This window comes from Zea mays, chromosome 10 (genome assembly GCF_902167145.1).
Source record: "Zea mays cultivar B73 chromosome 10, Zm-B73-REFERENCE-NAM-5.0, whole genome shotgun sequence".
In the NCBI taxonomy this organism is placed as follows: domain Eukaryota; kingdom Viridiplantae; phylum Streptophyta; class Magnoliopsida; order Poales; family Poaceae; genus Zea; species Zea mays.
In genome coordinates, this window is record NC_050105.1 from 133258136 (window position 1) to 133277482 (window position 19347).

At 44.7% G+C, this 19347-nt stretch overlaps 1 protein-coding gene across 4 annotated transcripts; it reads left to right on the forward strand.

Annotated features, from left to right (window-relative positions):
- The first annotated feature begins 247 nt into the window (after positions 1-247).
- On the forward strand, positions 248-2112 carry LOC100192901 (putative protein of unknown function (DUF640) domain family protein). Of its 4 annotated transcripts, none has more exons than XM_008663166.4 (3): positions 248-493; positions 628-706; positions 1082-2112. In XM_008663166.4, the coding sequence occupies exon 3, from the start codon at positions 1089-1091 to the stop codon at positions 1692-1694; it is 606 nt and encodes a 201-aa protein (XP_008661388.1). In that variant the 5' UTR covers positions 248-493; positions 628-706; positions 1082-1088; the 3' UTR covers positions 1695-2112. The 4 variants fall into 4 exon arrangements, with proteins under 4 accessions (XP_008661388.1, XP_035818779.1, XP_008661390.1 ...); XM_035962886.1 differs by having other exon boundaries at positions 272-538; XM_008663168.3 differs by having other exon boundaries at positions 273-493; positions 1115-2112.
- Positions 2113-19347: the final 17235 nt, after the last annotated feature.

Here is a 19347-nt window from a genome sequence, read left to right on the forward strand (position 1 = left end):
TAGCTCGCCTGTGGAAAGATATATCGGTAGGGTAGGGGCCGCTAATCACCGGTCCACCGCATCAAATAATCTGGTGCAGTGAAACGACAACTCCTATGAAGCCGTACAAACCTATCACACATGAAAATATTATTACTTTTGTCACGTCATCTTTCAACACCCCGCCTCCCCCGCTCGCGCATCACAGTGTCCTTTTTTTCCACCACCTCTCACCTAGAAAAGCCCTAGCTGGTTATACACACTGCTCACCACTGTTGATTCCATGTCTCAGTCACTTCACATCTCTCCTTTTTAGGCCAAACACGGCCCCCACCAGTCCCTGGGCTCCCCTCCTAAAAATAGAAGCAGCAGCATGCAATTCCCCCACACCCTCAAACAACAGATGATGAAGCTGGTGCTCTCCCTGCAGATCCCCCAATCACCGGATGAGTGAGCCAGCACCGGCAGCTGCAACTGTGAGTCTGTGACCAGCATCACCACCCACTGCGCAAGAGTAAGAAGCAACAGATGAGATCAACCAGCAGCTATACTCTCGACTGTGCAAATGCTTGATCCTTAACCCCCTGTCTGCTACTTGTGTGATCATCATTTGCTTCTCAGCTCATTATGCTGTTGGATCTTATGCAGGCTAAAGAATCCAGGCTCCAACTCCCACAATTGCGAGAACCAAAGCTAAGCTAGCTGCTATAACTCCACCCAAGCTAAGGTAACTTGTTCCCTTTCTTTGATCTTTTTCGAAGAAGGTTTTCACAGACACAGAGACATATGTCTGCTCACTGGTCTGGTCTGGTCACCTCAGTGCGCGTCGCCCACTTCAAACTTCTCAGGCGCCAAGTCCGAAATAAACACACCCATCCATCCAATAATCCCATTCATCATTGAGCTCATCATATGCATACGCGAGTATATATGGAATGTTCATTGTATGCAGCATGGATATTATGCATTGATGAGTCAAGAACATATGCAGAGGAGAGGGAGGCCTACTCGATCGATTTAGATAAATAATAATATAAGGAGAAAACTGTTTCAGCTCACAGATACACTCTGCTGCATGCTTAATTTCTTTATGTTTATCTAGCTGATCCATGGACATGCCGCCGAACCCCGACAGCCCCTCGTCAGGAGGGAGCAACAGCATCGGCCGGCCGAGTGGCGGCGGCGCATCGCCGTCCGTCGGTTCTACGATGCCGCAGTCGTCGCCGAGCCGGTACGAGGCGCAGAAGCGGCGCGACTGGAACACGTTCGGCCAGTACCTGCGGAACCACCGGCCGCCACTGAGCCTGGCGCAGTGCAGCGGGGCTCACGTCCTCGAGTTCCTCCGCTACCTGGACCAGTTCGGCAAGACCAAGGTGCACGGCCCGGCGTGCCCCTTCTTCGGCCACCCGAACCCGCCGGCGCCGTGCCCCTGCCCGCTCCGCCAGGCCTGGGGCAGCCTCGACGCCCTCGTGGGCCGCCTCCGCGCCGCCTACGAGGAGAACGGAGGCCGCCCAGAGTCCAATCCCTTCGCCGCGCGCGCCGTACGCCTCTACCTCTGCGAGGTCCGCGAGCACCAGGCCCGCGCCCGCGGCGTCAGCTACGAGAAGAAGAAGCGCAGGAAGCCGCAGCAGCTGCCGGGCCCGGGCGACAGCAGCGGCCTTCACGGCCACGCGCACCAGCCGCCGCCTCCACCGCCCGCGGGCGCCGCCTGCTGAGCTAGCTGATCGATCCACCGCTCTTTCGTGCGCTCTCCCATTCGGCCGGTATGATGCCAGCCAGATTGAGCTTGAGCATGCTCATATATTTTATGTATCATTCCGTGCGCGTATGCATGCATGTGCATGGCGCAGTGTAGCCATGCAGCTCCATGCTGCTGATCCGTCTACTCTACCTACCTGCTGCTGAGTGTACCGCATTGCTTGTCTTTATCTGTGTTTCGATTCGATTTAGCATTGGTGTTGTCGAATCTATTTGCTTGTAGGAGTGAGCAAGTGTTTGCTGTACTGTCAACTGAGTATATATGTCCCTTTGAGATCTACTAGCTAGGGACTGGGAGATACATATATGGTGATCTCTCTTGCTGTTTCTGTTCGTGGAAAATTTAAAAGCCTGCGTAGTGTGTGTCCATCTCTATACGCATGCATGTGTCAATTCGATTCTGGAAAGCATCTCTTGTTTTGCTTCCTGTTTCGTTTCCTTTTTATGGTACCAGGATGGATGCACTGATACATGCAGTGCCATTGCCCATTGGTGGCTGAGATCCATGCCACAGTACGTACGTGGTTCATGTCCGGCCGATCCAGTTGCCTGCACGGCGACGATAGCGAGAGAGCGTTGTTGCACAGTGCGCACGCACCAAATAATAGGGGGATCGGACAACGGGACAAGCATGTACTACTCACTATTCTACTCACTATTGATGCTCTTGGATGTGCATTCTTGCGAGTACAGGATGCATGTGTCAATTGCTGTCCTAGCTTTGTTTTTACGATCGATCTTTTCCCATGGGTTTCTGAATAGTCTCGTCCCACCGCGTGGGGCTACACCGGGGTGTTTGTTTGAGCTTAAACTCGGACTATGCCCATCTGAATCTGATTCTATCAGCCAAACGTCCGCTTCTGTTCGTTTACATGAGAATCGCGCTTATCCGTCGAGTCGACGTGATGGAATGAGTTCGTCACTTTCTAGATTCTCATTCTATAGACTCCTTCATCTTCTTCCTCATGCAAGCTCTAAAATATTTAGATTCTCGTGACAGATTATCCACGAATCCATATTCTCAGCAAAGCACTTCAGAAAAAGTTGTACAAAACAATCCCTATATAGCTCTGCTATTTTATGTTTTCCCGTGGCGCATGAAGCATAGGAAAACCTTGCTAGGTTTCATTCTCATGGGTTTCTAGTATGTTTTCTGCTTGGTACTGGCTACTAAACTAATTTCTCTTGAAAAAATAAAAATCCCTTAAAAAATATGGTTACTGAAAACCCTATTTTCCTACGGTATTTTTATTTTTCTAAGAGAAATTAGTTTATTTTTCTTTAGTAAAATAGAAAATCCTCGAGAAAATGGAGTTCTAAACTAGTCCTTAACACGTGAACAAACACAGGAAAAAAAAACCGAAACCTGAAGCTTCTGCTGTTCACCATGTCGTCCACAGACGCTTGCCGTAGCCGAAGACGAAGGGCTGCGGCGGTGTCTGTGAGCCATTGTTTTTGTGTTTCTGCCAACCTATCCGGCCGAGTCCAAGTCGTCAAACTCGTTTTTGTTTCTTGGCAGAAAAGCACCTGGACGCTAAGTTCTGGGATCTGATTGCACGTCTGCATATAATTTGTTAAAGTTCTATCCTTTTACACGAAACAAATAGCAAGTATTGGGGTCTGTCGCACCTTGCTTGGGTTGAGGCAATAAAATTCAGATATATATGTTGTGTACAGCACGGTCGTAGACTTCCGATCAATGTCATATCAGGAGCGTCCACTGTATGTTTCGATTGCCAATTGGAAGATATAAAATCTCTTGCTAGTAAAAGTAGCAGAGCATTTCGCCGGATGCTTTGAAATTTCCACGTCTCTGATCTAGCCATATCTTGCACTGAAAGGCTCCGCAACCATGAGCTGAAACTGCTCTAGTCAATATGGAGATAGCTATCTGACATGACACCCTTCATTATATACGACTAAGTGGACTTATCTATGGGCATGTATTCGTAAAGTTACAGAAGGTTGAAACTTGATATCAATGTTTTACGCGAGCTGCTTTGCAAGCCATTCCCCCGGGCATCCCTCTGCGCTGTGTCGACCTGGCATATGTTTGTTTGAGTTTGACCAAAAAGCATGGTGGAGCGAAGATAGATCAGTTGTTACTTGTTCGTGCACGTGTCACGGCTGTATATATGTTGGGACCAGTATTCACTGAAAATCGAACCAACACTGATTCATAATATAACATATGGGTGTTATTGGTTGGTCTTGTTCCTCGATGCATACCTTCTCAATTTGACGTAAACGTTCACATCTTTTTGGAATTTATTTTAAGATTTAATATACTTGACTGTTTTTTCATGTGGTATATTATGACATGTCCATCGATAACGAGTCTCGATAGCCTGCAAATGGAGTGGGTGTAAATAAGTATTTTAGGTGGGTTTAAGAAATGAGTTTGTTTTGGTGGGTTGTGATGGGTTTTAATCGTGAACAGGTTGGGTTGGAAGGGTTTATTTTTTATTGCGTGTCAAAATGGTTGATACCTATGGGTGCAGATGGGTTTACATAGACATGGGCTTCCATGGGTCTTACCTATCTGTATGTAGGCCTGTAATATTTTAGGTGGGTTTAAAAAATGGGTTTGTTTTGGTGGGTTGTGATGAGTTTTAATTGTGAATGAGTTGGATGGGTTTATTTTGTATTGCGGGTCAAAATGGTTGATACCCATGAGTGTAGATGGGTTTGCATAGACATAGGCTTCTGTTGGGGCCTTTTTCGTCTTCCGAAGGTTCTCAAAAACATGATTAACAATGTTTTCCAAGTGAAATATATGTACAGGAACCTTCGGACTCGGAACGAAGTTGTCTACAATATGGAGAGCATGATTGAGATGAAGGTCGAATCAATCCCGAAGCTATGCGCAAGGAAGCTTCGGCTCAGTAGCAGAAAAAGGAACCGACTTAAAGAGGAAAAGGTTGTTTAGTCCTCGATAGATTGTCCTTAAGTCAATTGTAAACATGAAGGGCATGAATGTAATTTTATACAGGCTACGCCATGTGCCTATAAATAGGTGAACAGTACCCCGTACTATTCACGCTGGCTTGTACTCGCTTGTGCGTCACGCTTGGACTTTCTGTCTTCTGTTCAACCAAAGGTACAAACGTAATTCAATATCGTTCTTACTTATCCATGATGATATAATAAAGATATATTAATAATGTCATATGATTATTCATGTTATTTCTCATGTTTCATATGCTTCGTCTTTCATTAACACATACTGCGATGATGAAGGTACGTCCTTCAAGACCTTCGTCCGAAGATCGTTATATCCTAAGGGAAATAATGCTTCGAAGGACGAAGGGTATTAACCATTAACCTCTTTTTGTGTTGCCTTGTTCTTAATTCATAGCATTTGAGAACAAGTCCCCAACATTGGCGCTCACCTTCGGTGTACTCACTTCCACAATCTTCGGCAAAGCATCAACCTTCGTCATGCCGCCGAAGAAGATAACAGTGCCAGGGGCTGCACTACAGCCACTGGACACAAACCAGGAGACTCTCTCTCTCCGAGAGGCCAGAAGCCAAAAGAGAAAGGCCATCGGTCCAACACTTCAGGAGGAGGAGTTGGACCAGGAGATCAGAAACATGGAGATCATTCACCAGCAGGTGCAAAGGAAAAAGGAGAAGATGGCTCGGCTAGTTGACCTTCAGAGGAAGATCGATGAAGCTACCGAGGAAGTGTGTCATCTTACTCAAGATGATCATGACCAAGGCCCCAACACAGGGAGTTTCGTCAAGAGGACTCATTCAACGAAGACGAATGGTATGATGATTTTAATTATGGTACCTTTACTTTTGATGATGCTTCTCCCCTGGCAGCAGAATTACAGGCTATTCCATGGCCACAATCCTACAAGCCACCCCAGCTACCCATGTACGATGGGCACTCGGACCCAAAGCAATTCTTGATGAGCTATGAGGCAACAATATCCTCATATGGAGGCAACACAGTTGTCATGGCAAAGTCCTTCGTCATGGCAGTCCGAAATGTGGCCCAGACATGGTACTCTTCTCTTTGGCCAGGGACAATCACGTCATGGCAGAAGCTCAAGGACATGCTGGTTACCAGTTTTCAGGGCTTTCAGACGAAGCCAGTCACAGCTCAAGCCTTGTTCCAGTGCACACAAGACCATGAGGAATACCTTCAGGCGTATGTCCGAAGGTTTTTGCGACTGAGAGCACAAGCGCCCATAGTGCCCAATGAAAGTGTCATTGAGGCCATGATCAAGGGTCTTCGGTTAGGACCTATGGCCCAGTACATCGCCAGGAAACCTCCCCAAACTCTGGAGAAGCTGCTTCAGAAAATGGATGAGTACATCCGGGCTGACAATGACTTCCGACAAAGAAGGGAGGAAGCTTACATATTTTCTGAGATGACTAAGGGCTTTGGAGGGAGAATCCACCCTAGTCATGTCAGATCAATCCATAGCTCCAGTCAGAATGATGACAAAGGAGACAGCTTCAGAGGCCACAGCACACTTCACAGTCTTCGGGACAGCAGCAAAGCTCCTTCAGGTCGCCAGCTCCAAGGGGCAGAGGCGGCAGGAGCTTCGGAGGAAGATATGGGGATCAGCCCAGCAAAATCTATTGTTTATTCTGTGGTGAGGACAAAGGCCACACTACAAGAACTTGTCAGATCACTATCCTGAAGCAAAAAGAGATTGCCGAAGCAGAAGCTCGGCAGAATCAGCCGAAGCAAGTCCTACATACTGCTTGGTGCCATTCTCCTTACATACCAGAATATGTGGGCAACTAACCTGCAGCTTATGTTGCTTTCTTAGCCTCAGCTCCCACCGCCACCACTACTGCAGCCTACTTACTCCCGAAGCCAGCAGCCAGAAGGGCGCCAGCACTCCCAACAACAACGTGAATTCAGGGAGGAATCCGAAGCTCGTACAGTCAACAGTACTGTACCAGAATCAAAGCACATTTACTCAACGATATCCTGCTTCTGAAATACGTTTATGTTCTATGTCATTTTGCTTTTTAATAAGGAACAAGTAATGCAAATTTAGTTTTAATTTCTTGTAATGATCTTGCTTCTATCAGAATGAAATATATCTTCTTCACAGATTTACGAAGCTAAATTTGCCGAAGCTACAAACAAGTCGTTCCTAAGGGAGCGCAGCGTAAATTTTGAGCTCAAAAGTCGTTCCTAAGGGAATGCAGAGCCTAATTTGCCGAAGCTACAAAAAGTCGCTCCTAAGGGAGCGCAGCGTAAGTTTTCTGCTCAAAAGTCGTTCCAAAGGGAATGCAGAGCCAAATACCGCCGAAATATAAGGCGAAGAAGTTCAAAAGTCGTTCCTAAGGGGATGCAGAACTTATACCACCGAAATAGAAGGCAAAGAAGTTCAAAAGACGTTTCTAAGGGGATGCAAAACTTATATCACCGAAATAGAAGGTGAAGAAGCTCAAAAGTCGTTTCTAAGGGGATGCAGAGCTTGTGTGTTCCAGTGTGGGCGTGTGGGTGTGTGTCTTCGGCATCCTCATCATTTTGCATCATATCATCACATCATTTTGCATAACATCACATCATACATCATAATGCATCAATGACAAGAATTGAATACGAAGCTGATCTTCGGCAAATGCTTCGTCAAAATAAAAGGTGCTAAGACACGAAGTAAGTTTCGGGAAATACAGTTTTATCAGCCTTGTCACAAGAAGGGATCTCTCTTTACAAAGCATGGATATCTTTATTTACGAAGCATGGATCTTTTTCTTTACGAAGCATGAAAAGAAGAGAAGGTGTTTTTTCGCCGAAGGCTCAAAAACGGCATGTGTGTAAATTTCATACATCGCAAAGAAATAAATTGCAATAATTTACATATTCAATTTAACATTACACACTCCAAATATTACATAGTTTTGTTACAGTAGAAACCTAATCTTCCTTCATTTGTTATATATATCAAGCTTTTCAAAATGTTTATTACAATAAAATATATTCCTCTTTAAGGACTTTCTCTGCAACTTCGTTCAACAGTTTGTTGACGATTTCGTCGACAATGGATTCAGCCATGTTTATGATGTCCAGCGCTTCCTTCATTCATAGATCAGCAAGGGGATCGAACGGTTCTGGCGGCGGAGATAATTTAACTGAAGTAAGAAAAATTAATCAGTCCGAAGCCACAAAAACAAATGTCGAAGCTAAAAACCAAAAAAATAATACATATACTCTTTTCGCGCTCTGCAGCTTCTTTAGCTCGTCTTGCTTCTGCTCGGACGTTATGGGTGTCTATTTCACTTTACTTTATAATTTCATGGGTCATCTCTCGGCCACCATTCACCCAGACATCATTGTAAAATTTCCCGCCCATCAAGGTTGCTTCAGCTGAAGAATCCTTCGTGTCATCTACGGAGAAGGCAGCTTCGGCCTAGGCTACGACTTTAATATGATCATATCCCGCCTTCTCCAAGATGGCTGAAATTCCCCGTGCACCGGAAAACGTGCAAACATCACCACGATCACTCAAAATTTCTTCAAAGGCTTCGGCTTCTTCACTTATCCATTCAACAACGCCTTCGGGGACGCCTCGTATGAAGTTTTCTTCAGCAGAGTAGGCACCCACTTTGGCGAAGCTAGCTTTTATTTTCTTCACACAATCCAAGGATTTTTCAAAGCACCTTTCTTTGGATGTACGAAGTTCTTCAACATTTTTCTCTAGATGATTTTTCTAATATTCGCTAATTTTTTGGTTAGCTTGTGCGAGTGCGCAGTTTTCCTTAGCTTCGGCCAGTTGTCTCCGAAGGTCTTCAATTTCAGTCTTTTGGGCTTCGGCCTGAGCTTTGAAACTAGCTTCGTCTTCCTTCACTTTGTTTACCAATGAAATTAAGATTTTGTCTTTTTCAAGACCTTCGTTTCTCAAATCAATCACCTCTGAACGAAGGTTATTCAGAGCCATTGTATAGCCTTCGTCTTCAATATTCTTCTGTGCCCTCAGGGCATTACTAAGAATCAAGCCATGTAACAAAAAAGAAGAAACAATTGAGCATGATAAATAAAGTACGTAATTCTCAAATTCAAAGCTCACTTCTATACCTTTATACTGTTGTATGCTAGGCTGTCAGTAAGATCATCCTTCGACAAAATCGAAAGACCATCTTCTAGCTTCAGGAATCCCATGCTCCTACCTATCTCCTGACAAACGGATATTTCTTTGTTGTCCAGGAGACAGTATAGGAAATCATCTTCTGTTGGGGACTTGTTCTCAAATGTTATGAGTTAAGAACAAGGCAACATAGAAAATGTTAATCGGTAAAGTCCTTCGTCCTTCGAAGCATTATTCCCCTTAGGATATAATGGTTTTCGGACGAAGGTTATGAAGGGCGTACCTTCATAAATACATTATACAATGACGAAGGATGAATTGTAAGGAATATAATGAACAACATAAACAATTATATATTATTATTATGTATAAACAGAAATAACGTTGGATTACAAATGTACCTTCAACTTGAAGGAGATGAAAGTACAAGCGTGACGCAAAAGTGAATGCCAAATCAGCGTGAACAGTACAGGGGAACTGTTCACCTATTTATAGGCACAGGACACAGCCTATGCAAAATTACATTCATGCCCTTTATATTTGATAATAATACTATTGTAATCTATCGAGGTCTGAATAGCCTTTTCATCTTTAAGTCGGTTTCATTTTGTTGCTATCATGCCGAAGCTTTCCTGCTCACACCTTCGGCGCTGTATCAACCTTCGTATTATTCTGGTCTGCTGTGATACCGACTTGAGTCCGAAGATGCCTGTTCACACATTAAACTCCAGAAATACTGTTAAATCCGGTTTTTGAGGACCTTCGTAAGCCGAAGGCCCCCAACAGTAGCCCCTCGCAATATTAATTTGTTTAAAACAATAAATTTAGATTGCGGCATGGACGAAGGCTTTACGCCGAAGGTCCGAAAAAACACCTTCCCTTTGCTAGAATAGCAACATTCACTGACAAGCGGGGTCTTTCAATTTTCAACGCACTGGGCGTATAAATACGGTCATACCGCAAACTCATTTGGCACGCTCTCTTGCCATCTGCTCTCGCTCACTCGATTTTTAGCTTTTGTGCACTAAGATTTGCTGAGCTTTTAGTTTTGAAGCTTCGGCTTTGAAAACAGTTTTTTAGTGTTTCCGAAGATGTCTGGAGATAAGAAGGCTGCTGCTGAGATGAAGCTGAGTCTTGACGAAGAGAAAAACTTGGGGTTTCTTATAGCGATGTCGAAGACCAACACAGAAAAAATCACCAAGGAAATTCTAGAAGGCTTGTCTGAGGATACTGGTGACAGCGACAGTTATGATGTGGACAGCGGTGGTGAAGACTCCGAAGATCGTCCCTGGCGACCAAGCCATTCAGTTTATGGTAAATCAACTATCAAAGAGAATCATCTTGTCAACATGAGAGGAAGGTATTTCCGGGATTTGTCCATTGTGAGGGCCGACGAAGGGGAGAAGACTTGTCCACACCCTGAAGAGAATGAAGTCGTAGTATACCGAAGCTTTTTGAAAGCTGGGCTGCGATTTCCCTTGAGCAGCTTCGTCGTGGAAGTGTTGAAAATCTTCGAAGTCTATCTTCACCAACTTACCCCCGAGGCAATCATAAGGCTGAATATCTTCGTGTGGGCCGTGAGAAGCCAAGGTCTGAAGCCTGATGCAAAAAGCTTCTGCAATATACACGAATTATCATACGAAACAAAACCTTGGGGTAAGGAACAGTATCATAATAATTTTGGCTGCTACAGTTTCGTTTCTCGGTCCGGGTCAAGCTGTCCCGTGCCAACCTTTCGGAAGAGATGGCCCGGCGACTGGATGACAGAATGGTTTTATGTGAAGAATGACCTGTCAGTACGAGAAGATATCAAAGGTATAATTATGCGCCCTATTTGGCAAAGCTTCGGCCTTCAGAGGCCGAAGGTTGAAATGAATGAAGCTGCCGAAGAATGCCAGAGGGCCTTCGGCGTTATCTGCTCTTTTATTGGAACGAGAGATTTAGTACAAGAGCATATTGCCTTCAGGGTATGGCCGCTCGCGGAGAAATGGGAAATGCCGCAAGAAACCATAAAAGAGGCCGACGAAGGTGGACTTGTCAGACTGAAGTACACCTTTAAGTTCGGAGATAAATTCGTTGAGCCAGATGATGACTGGTTAAAAAGCATTGAAAATTTAAGTGATGAGCTGCTTGGGGCTTATTCGAAGGCTGAAGATACTGCACTGTCAGCAGCCTTCGGAGGCCGAAAAAAGAAGAGGCTGAATCGGGTGTTTGATGCAATCGGGTTCGTCTACCCTGACTATCGCTATCCCATTCGAGGGCAGAAGAGAAAAAACACAACCTCTGCAAAAGAAGAAGCTGCAACTGCTCCTAGCGAGCCAGAACCGAAAAGAAAAAGGATAAAGGTCCTCACACATAGGCCGCGCTATATTGAACCAGCTTCGGTGCCCGAGTTCACCGGAGAGACTTCTTCGGCCACCGAGGCTGAAAAGCCAACCAAATCAACCTTGCTGCCAGAAGTTGCAGAAATGGCCGAAGCGCCAACAAGGATAAAATTGAAAGAACCAGAGATTTTGCTACCAGAAACCAAAGAGATGGCCGAAGCGCCATCCACAGAAAAAATGGAAGAAGTGAAAAAACCAACTGAAGAAAAAGCATCAGAAGTTTTGAGTCCTGCAGCAAATGTTGAGACAGTAAAAAATCAAAAAGTGCCAGCAGTGACTCCGAAAAGAAAGAGAATGGCAAATGTGTTAGATGTACTGGAAACAATTAAATCTTCAAGCACTCCCCCAAAGAAGACTACTGCCATTCCCGAAGCGAAAACTGAAATTTCTGATATTAAAGCTCCAGAGCAAGAAACTGAAGCCGAAGCTGGGTCCTCAGAGCCCGCGAAGATAAAATCCTTGGAAACTGAGGAAGAAAAAATAACAGAGCTAACTTTTGTTGAAGAAATCGGTGTCATTGCCCCCGAAGCATCCTCCAAAGTCCGTGATTATATTGTTCGTCATGCTTCGGGGAAAAAATTATCAGAAAAAGAAGAGCAAGAGGCCCAGCACTACGCCCAAAAACTAAAGTATCCAAAGGGGGCGTTAATATTTAATGGCAGTGGAGAAGAAGACTTTTTGTATTGTCTCCCTGACAGCAAGGAGATTTCTGTCTGTCGGGAGATGAGCAAGAGCTTCGGGTTCCCAACATTGGAAGACGGGCTCTCGGTGCTGTCGAAGAATGATCTGGCCGACAGCCTGGCCTATAATAGCTTAAAGGTGCAACAAATGAGATCTTTGCATTTTTGTTGAAACCAAAACTTTATGTTTGTTTAAATCTATTGACGCACACATATTTCTCTTTGCAGGGCCTGATACTTAGCAATGCCCTCAGGGCACAGAAGGATGCTGAAGACGAAGGGTGTGCTATAGCCCTAAGCAACCTTCGTTCCGAAGTAATTGAACTGAGGAACGAAGGTCTCGAAAAAGATAAAATATTACATTCATTGATAAATAAAATAAAGGAAGACGAAGCTGCTTTTAAAGGTCAAGCTGAAGTTCAGAAGCGCGAAATTGAAGATCTTCGGAAACAACTGGCCAGAGCCAAGGAAGAACGCATTCTTGAAGAAACAAAGCGAGAACTCAGCGACCAATGGGCAGATCACTTAGAAGGAACTGTTGAAGAGCTTCGTTCGTCCAAGAAGAGATGCTATAACAAATCTATAGAGTGTGTTAAGAAATTAAAAGCTAGCTTCGCCAGGGTCGGCGCATTCTCAAGCGAAGAAAACTTCACAAGAGGCAATCCCGAAGGTCCCATCGAATGGATCGACCACGAAGCTGAGGCTTTCGAAGAAATTTTAAATAGTCGTGGAGATATATGTGCTTTCTCGGGTGCCAGAGGGATTGCCACCATTTTAGAGAAAAAGGGCTGCGAACATGTAAAAATTTTAGCGCAATCGGAAGGTGCTTTGTCTTTTGAAGATGCAAGGGATCCATCGGCCGAAGCTAGCATGGTTGGTGGAAAATTTTTTACCGATATCTGGGATAATGGTGGCCGAGAAATGGCCCGAGAAATTATTCGAAAAAGCGAAAAGGGCATTCACGATGCTAGAGAAGTAGCTGAGGCTGCTGAGAAGAGCGCAGAGCCCGAAGGTCAATTAGGTATTAACTAATAGTTTTTATTGTGTTGTAATTTTAGGTTTTAAGATTTGTTTGCAATTTGTAATAGCAATGTAGTCGTATCCTGTCCTACTTCAGATCCTGCTAAAGCGTCTTCGGGCCCTCAGCCGAAAGGAGACGACGAAATTAAAAAGATGGCTGAAGCTATTATGGACGAAGTCGTCAATCGGCTCCTGGACGAGGCTGCAGAAGTCGTTTTGAGAGAAGATTAAGTATTATTGTAAAGACTTCTGAAATGTAATATATTGTAACATTTTGTAATCCTGAATGTAATATACCTATTTTTATTGCTCAATTCTTTACGATGCATGAAACTTTACACGTACCGCTTTTGAGTCTTTGACGAAAAACACCTTCCCTTCTTTTCATGCTTCGTGAAGAAGAATTTTTCTTTGTCACAACAATATCCAGTGTTCTGATGAATAATATCCAGGCTTCGTGAAGATACTTTCCGAAGCTATACTTCCGAAGCTCAATAATGTATCTCCTTGTGACATTATGATTTTTCCCTTTTTTTCAAAACGTTCTTCTGTAGATTAATATTATGTCCACCTCTTGTGCCATATGCAACATGATGTATGATGCTTATGCTATGCGAAATGATGCGATGATGTTATGTTATGTGAGGTGATGTTTACTCCGAAGATGCACACGCATCCCTGCAACAAAACACATAATCTTTTATAAGCCTCCCTTAGGAGCTTCTTTGCCTTTTACTTCAGCGGAATCAGCGTTTATTTTTCGCTGTAAGCCTCCCTTAGGAGCTTCTTCGCCTTTTACTTTCAGCGGTATTCGCGTTGACTTTTCGCGCTTCGCCTTTTACTTAGGCGGTATCAGCGTTGACTTTTCGCTGTATGCTCTGCATTCCCTTTGGAACGACTTTGGAGCAGAAAACTTACACTGCGCTCCCTCTGGAGCAACTTTTTGTGGCTTCGGCAAACTTACTCTGCGTTCCTTAGAACGACTTTTTTGTTGCTTCGAAGAATTTTCGATAATCCGAAGGTCCTCTTTGTTATCATAAATCTTTAAACTTCAACAACTTAGGCCTGTGGAGAAAATATATTTTCCTTGTGGCAAACAACGAAACTATTTACATGAAATCTAAACAATGTCCTTTATTACACAGAAAAGAAAACTGAATAAGAAAGACTGCTATTAAGGTAGGATATTTGTCAATAGATGTGTTTTGACTCTGGCACAGTGCTATTGACTGTACGAGCTTCGGACTGCTCTCTGAAGTCCCTTTGGTGTGTAGCATACTGGCTCCCTTCTGGCTGCTGGCCCTGTTGCAGCGGAGGTGGAGGCGGAGGCTGTTGCCAGGAAACTTGAGGTTGACTCGCCGAAGCAACAGAAACTGCAGGGTGGTTGCCCACATATTCTGGGATGTACGGTGAATGATACGAAGCAGTATGCATGACCTGCTTCGGCTGAGCTTGCTGTGCTGCGGCTTCGGCTATTTCCTTTTGCTTCTGGATGGTAACATGGCACATCCTGGTGGTATGGCCTTTGTTCTCACCGCAAAACAAGCAAAAGATTCTTCTTGGTTGATCTCCGAATCTTCCGCCGAAGCCCCTGGCGCCTCTGCCCCTTGGGGCTGGTGGTCGGAAGGAGCCTTGCTGTTGCCCCGAAGCTTGTGAGGAACACTGTGGCCTTTGTTGTTGGCTCCCTCGATCATCATTTTGGGTAGAGTTATGAATTGATCTAACGTGCCTCGGATAGAACCTTCCTCCGAAGCCCCTGGTCATTTCAGAAAACCTGAAAGCCTCCTCCCTTCTTTGGCGAAAATCATTATCGGCCCGAATGTACTCGTCCATCTTCTGGAGCAGCTTCTCCAAAGTTTGAGGAGGCTTCCTGGCGAAGTACTGAGCTGACGGTCCTGGCCGAAGCCCCTTGATCATGGCCTCAATGACAATTTCATTGGGCACCGTTGGTGCCTGTGCCCTCAAATGCAAGAACCTCCGGACATACGCCTGAAGGTATTCTTCGTGGTCCTGGGTGCACTGGAATAGAGCTTGAGCAGTGACCGGCTTCGTCTGAAACCCTTGGAAGCTAGTTAACAACAAGTCCTTCAGCTTCTGCCATGAAGTGATCGTTCCTGGTCGAAGGGAGGAATACCAGGTTTGAGCAACACTCCTGACAGCCATAACAAAAGATTTGGCCATGACTGCAGCATTGCCACCATATGAAGATACTGTTGCTTCGTAGCTCATCAGAAACTGCTTCGGGTCTGAGTGGCCATCGAATACGGGAAGCTGAGGCGGCTTGTAAGACGGAGGCCAAGGTGTAGCCTGCAGCTCAGCGGACAAAGGAGAAGCATCATCGAAAACAAAATTCCCATGATGGAAATTATCATACCAGTCATCTTCGTTGAGGAAACCCTCCTGATGAAGGTCTTGGTGCTGAGGCCTTCGGTGCTGCTCATCCTGAGCAAGATGACGAACTTCTTCAGAGGCTTCGTCTATCTGCCTTTGCAGCTCAGCTAGCCTGGCCATCTTTTCTTTCTTCCTCTGCACCTGTTGATGAAGCATTTCCATGTCTCTGATTTCTTGATCTATCTCGTCCTCTGGTGGTGTCGGGCTGACAGCCTTTCTTTTCTGGCTTCGGGCCTCCCGAAGAGAGACAGTCTCCTGATTGTGGTCCAGCGGTTGAAGAGCTGCAGTGCCAGTTGCTGAAGCTTTCTTCGGCGCCATAACGAAGGTTTATGATCGCCGAAGGTGTTCCGAAAACTCAAGAGTGTGGAAGTCAGTTCACCGGAGGTGGGCGCCAATGTTGGGGACTTGTTCTCAAATGCTATGAGTTAAGAACAAGGCAACATAGAAAATGTTAATCGGTAAAGTCCTTCGTCCTTCGAAGCATTATTCCCCTTAGGATATAATGGTTTTCGGACGAAGGTTATGAAGGGCGTACCTTCATAAATACATTATACAATGACGAAGGATGAATTGTAAGGAATATAATGAACAACATAAACAATTATATATTATTATTATGTATAAACAGAAATAACGTTGGATTACAAATGTACCTTCAACTTGAAGGAGATGAAAGTACAAGCGTGACGCAAAAGTGAATGCCAAATCAGCGTGAACAGTACAGGGGAACTGTTCACCTATTTATAGGCACAGGACACAGCCTATGCAAAATTACATTCATGCCCTTTACATTTGATAATAATACTATTGTAATCTATCGAGGTCTGAATAGCCTTTTCATCTTTAAGTCGGTTTCATTTTGTTGCTATCATGCCGAAGCTTTCCTGCTCACACCTTCGGCGCTGTATCAACCTTCGTATTATTCTGGTCTGCTGTGATACCGACTTGAGTCTGAAGATGCCTGTTCACACATTAAACTCCAGAAATACTGTTAAATCCGGTTTTTGAGGACCTTCGTAAGCCGAAGGCCCCCAACATCTTCATTACTTACGTTAAATACTAAGGCTCCTTTCGAATATTTCAGCTTTTGAGCAAAATGCCTTGCTTCCGCGATTTCATCTTCGAACAATTTCTTCCCCGAGCATGTCGATAAATGTAATCAGCAGCTTCGGCCTGCGCTTCAGAGGCAAGAGATCTTGCCCTTTCTGTCATATCTTGCCCTGTCATTTTTTTCCTCAAGCGTGGCAGGCTTCGCCGCGGCGGGCGCTGGAGGCTCAGCTTCGGCTTCAGCTTGAATTTTCGTAGCTTCGGCTTCTGCTTGTCCAGTTTCGGCTTCGGCTTGTGCTTTGGCAGCTTCAGCAATTTTCTTTGTAGGAGCAGGGCTCAAGGCCTTTGTAGTCTCCAGCACAACATCCAGCACGTTAGCCATCCTCCTCCTCTTGGGAGTTGCGGCAGAAGCCTTTTGCACCTTCGACAGTTTTGTCTCTGTTGGAGAGCTCAGATTTTTGGCATTTTTATTATTTCTTCAACCTTTGGCTCTTCAGTCTTATCAACCTTAGCCTCGACTAGCTTGGCTATGGGTACCTTTGGCACTACGGTCGCCTCTTCAGCGCTCTGTGCAATCGGAGCAGTTTGTATTGCTTCGACTGCTGAGGAAGACTCTACGCCAAATCCAGGCACTACGGCCGATTTAATATAACGCGGCCGATGGGTCAGAACCTTCACCTTTTTGCACTTCGGCACAGGCTCAGCTGGGGTGGCCGAAGCAGCAATCTTCCTCTTTTTCTCTTGCCCTCGCAGCGGGTAGCGGTAATCAGGGTATACAAAGCCAATAGCATCAAATACCATGTTTAATCTTTTCTTGCCTCGACCTCCAAAGGCTGCGAACAGAGCATTATCTTCGGCCTTGGAGTATGCTCCAAGCAGCTCATCACTGGTAGCTTCGATGCACTTCAGCCAGTCGTCATTAGGCTCATCAAACTTCTCCCTAAATCTGAAGGTATACTTCAGTCGGACCAGACCACCCTCACCAGAGTCGGTGGTGGTCTCCTTCAGCATTTCCCAGCTTTCCACAAGTGGCCATATCCTAAAGGATATATGCTCTTGAATCAGATCCCTTCTGCCAAATGAAGGCACACATAGTACTGAAAGCTCTCTGACACGCTTCGACAGCGTCATCAATTTCCACCTTCGGCCTTCGAAGGCCGAAGCAAGACCAGATGGGGCGCTGGATGATTTCTTTAATGTCTTCCCTTGCCTTTAAATCATTTTTCACATAAAACCACTCCTCCATCCAGGCTCTAGGCCATCTCTTCTGAAATGTTGGCACCGGGTGGCTTGCGTTGGGGCGAGCAATAAATCCATAACAACCGAAGTTGTTGTGGTACTGTTCTTTGCCAGTAGCCTTCGTCTTATATAAAAGCTCGTGCATACTGTAGAAGCACTTTGCGCTTGGCTCTAGCCCTTGACCCCTTACAGCCCAGACAAAAATTCTCATCCTCATTATATCTTTGGGGTGATCTGATGAAGGAATATCTGGTATATCTTCAACACTTCAACCATAAACTTGCTCAAAGGGAACCGAAGACCAGTCTTAAAAAAGCTTCGGTAGATAACAACTTCATTTTCCTCAGGGGCAGGGGCAGTGTTGTCTCCGCCAGCTCTCACGATAGACATATCACGAAAGTACCTTCCTCTCATGTTGTCAAGTTGACTCTGTTTAATAGTTGATTTTCTGAAGACAATATGGCTTGGTCGCCAAGGCCGGTATTCAGAATCTTTGTCTCTGCTCTCCACATCATAACTATCACTATCATCAATATCTTCAGACAAACCTTCTAGAATCTCTTTAGTAATTTTCTCTGTGTTTGTTTTTGACATAGACTCAACAAACCCAGCGATAAAAGGATCCGCAGTTTTCTTTTCTTCAAACAACTTCGTCTCCTCAGTTACCTTCGTTTCCGCAGTCATTTTCTTTTCCTCAGTCATCTTCTCCCCAGACATGGTGAAAACACGTTCTTAAACCGAAGCTTGAAAAACATGAAAATCAGGTGAGAGCTAATGAGCAAGAGCTAAAAAGTTTGAGAAAATAACGCAAATGGCAGAAATGTCGTGTACAATGTTGTCGGTGTGGGTTCATATTTATACGCCTAGTGCGTAGCAACTTGAAGGGTCCCGTCTATCATTGACTGTTGCTATTCTAGCAAAGGGAAGGTGTTTTTTCGGACCTTCGGCTTAAGGCCTTCGTTCACGTCGCAGTCTAAATTCATTATTATAACAAATTAATACTACGAGGGCCTACTGTTGGGGGCCTTCGTCTTCCGAAGGTCCTCAAAAACATGATTAACAATGTTTTCCAAGTGAAATATATGTACAGGAACCTTCGGACTCGGAATGAAGTTGTCTACAATATGGAGAGCAAGATTGAGATGAAGGTCGAATTAATCCCGAAGCTATGCGCAAGGAAGCTTCGGCTCAGTAGCTGAAAAAGGAACCGACTTAAAGAGGAAAAGGTTGTTTAGTCCTTGATAGATTGTTCTTAAGTCAATTGTAAACATGAAAGGCATGAATGTAATTTTATACATGCTACGCCCTGTGCCTATAAATAGGTGAACAGTACCCCCGTACTGTTCACGCTGGCTTGCACTCGCTTGTGCGTCACGCTTGGACTTTCTGCCTTCTGTTCAACCAAAGGTACAAACATAATTCAATATTGTTCTTACTCATCCATGATGATATAATAAATATATATTATTAATGTCATATGATTATTCATGTTATTTCTCATGTTTCATATGCTTCGTCTTTCATTAACACATACTGCGATGATGAAGGTACGTCCTTCAAGACCTTCGTCCGAAGATCGTTATATCCTAAGGGAAATAATGCTTCGAAGGACGAAGGGTATTAACCATTAACCTCTTTTTGTGTTGCCTTGTTCTTAATTCATAGCATTTGAGAACAAGTCCCCAACAGCTTCCATGGGTCTTCACCCATACGTATGGACCATATTTGACTACCAAGTGTCACAGACCCAACTCAAGTACTCAACCCTAACTCTCATGCTCCATCCTC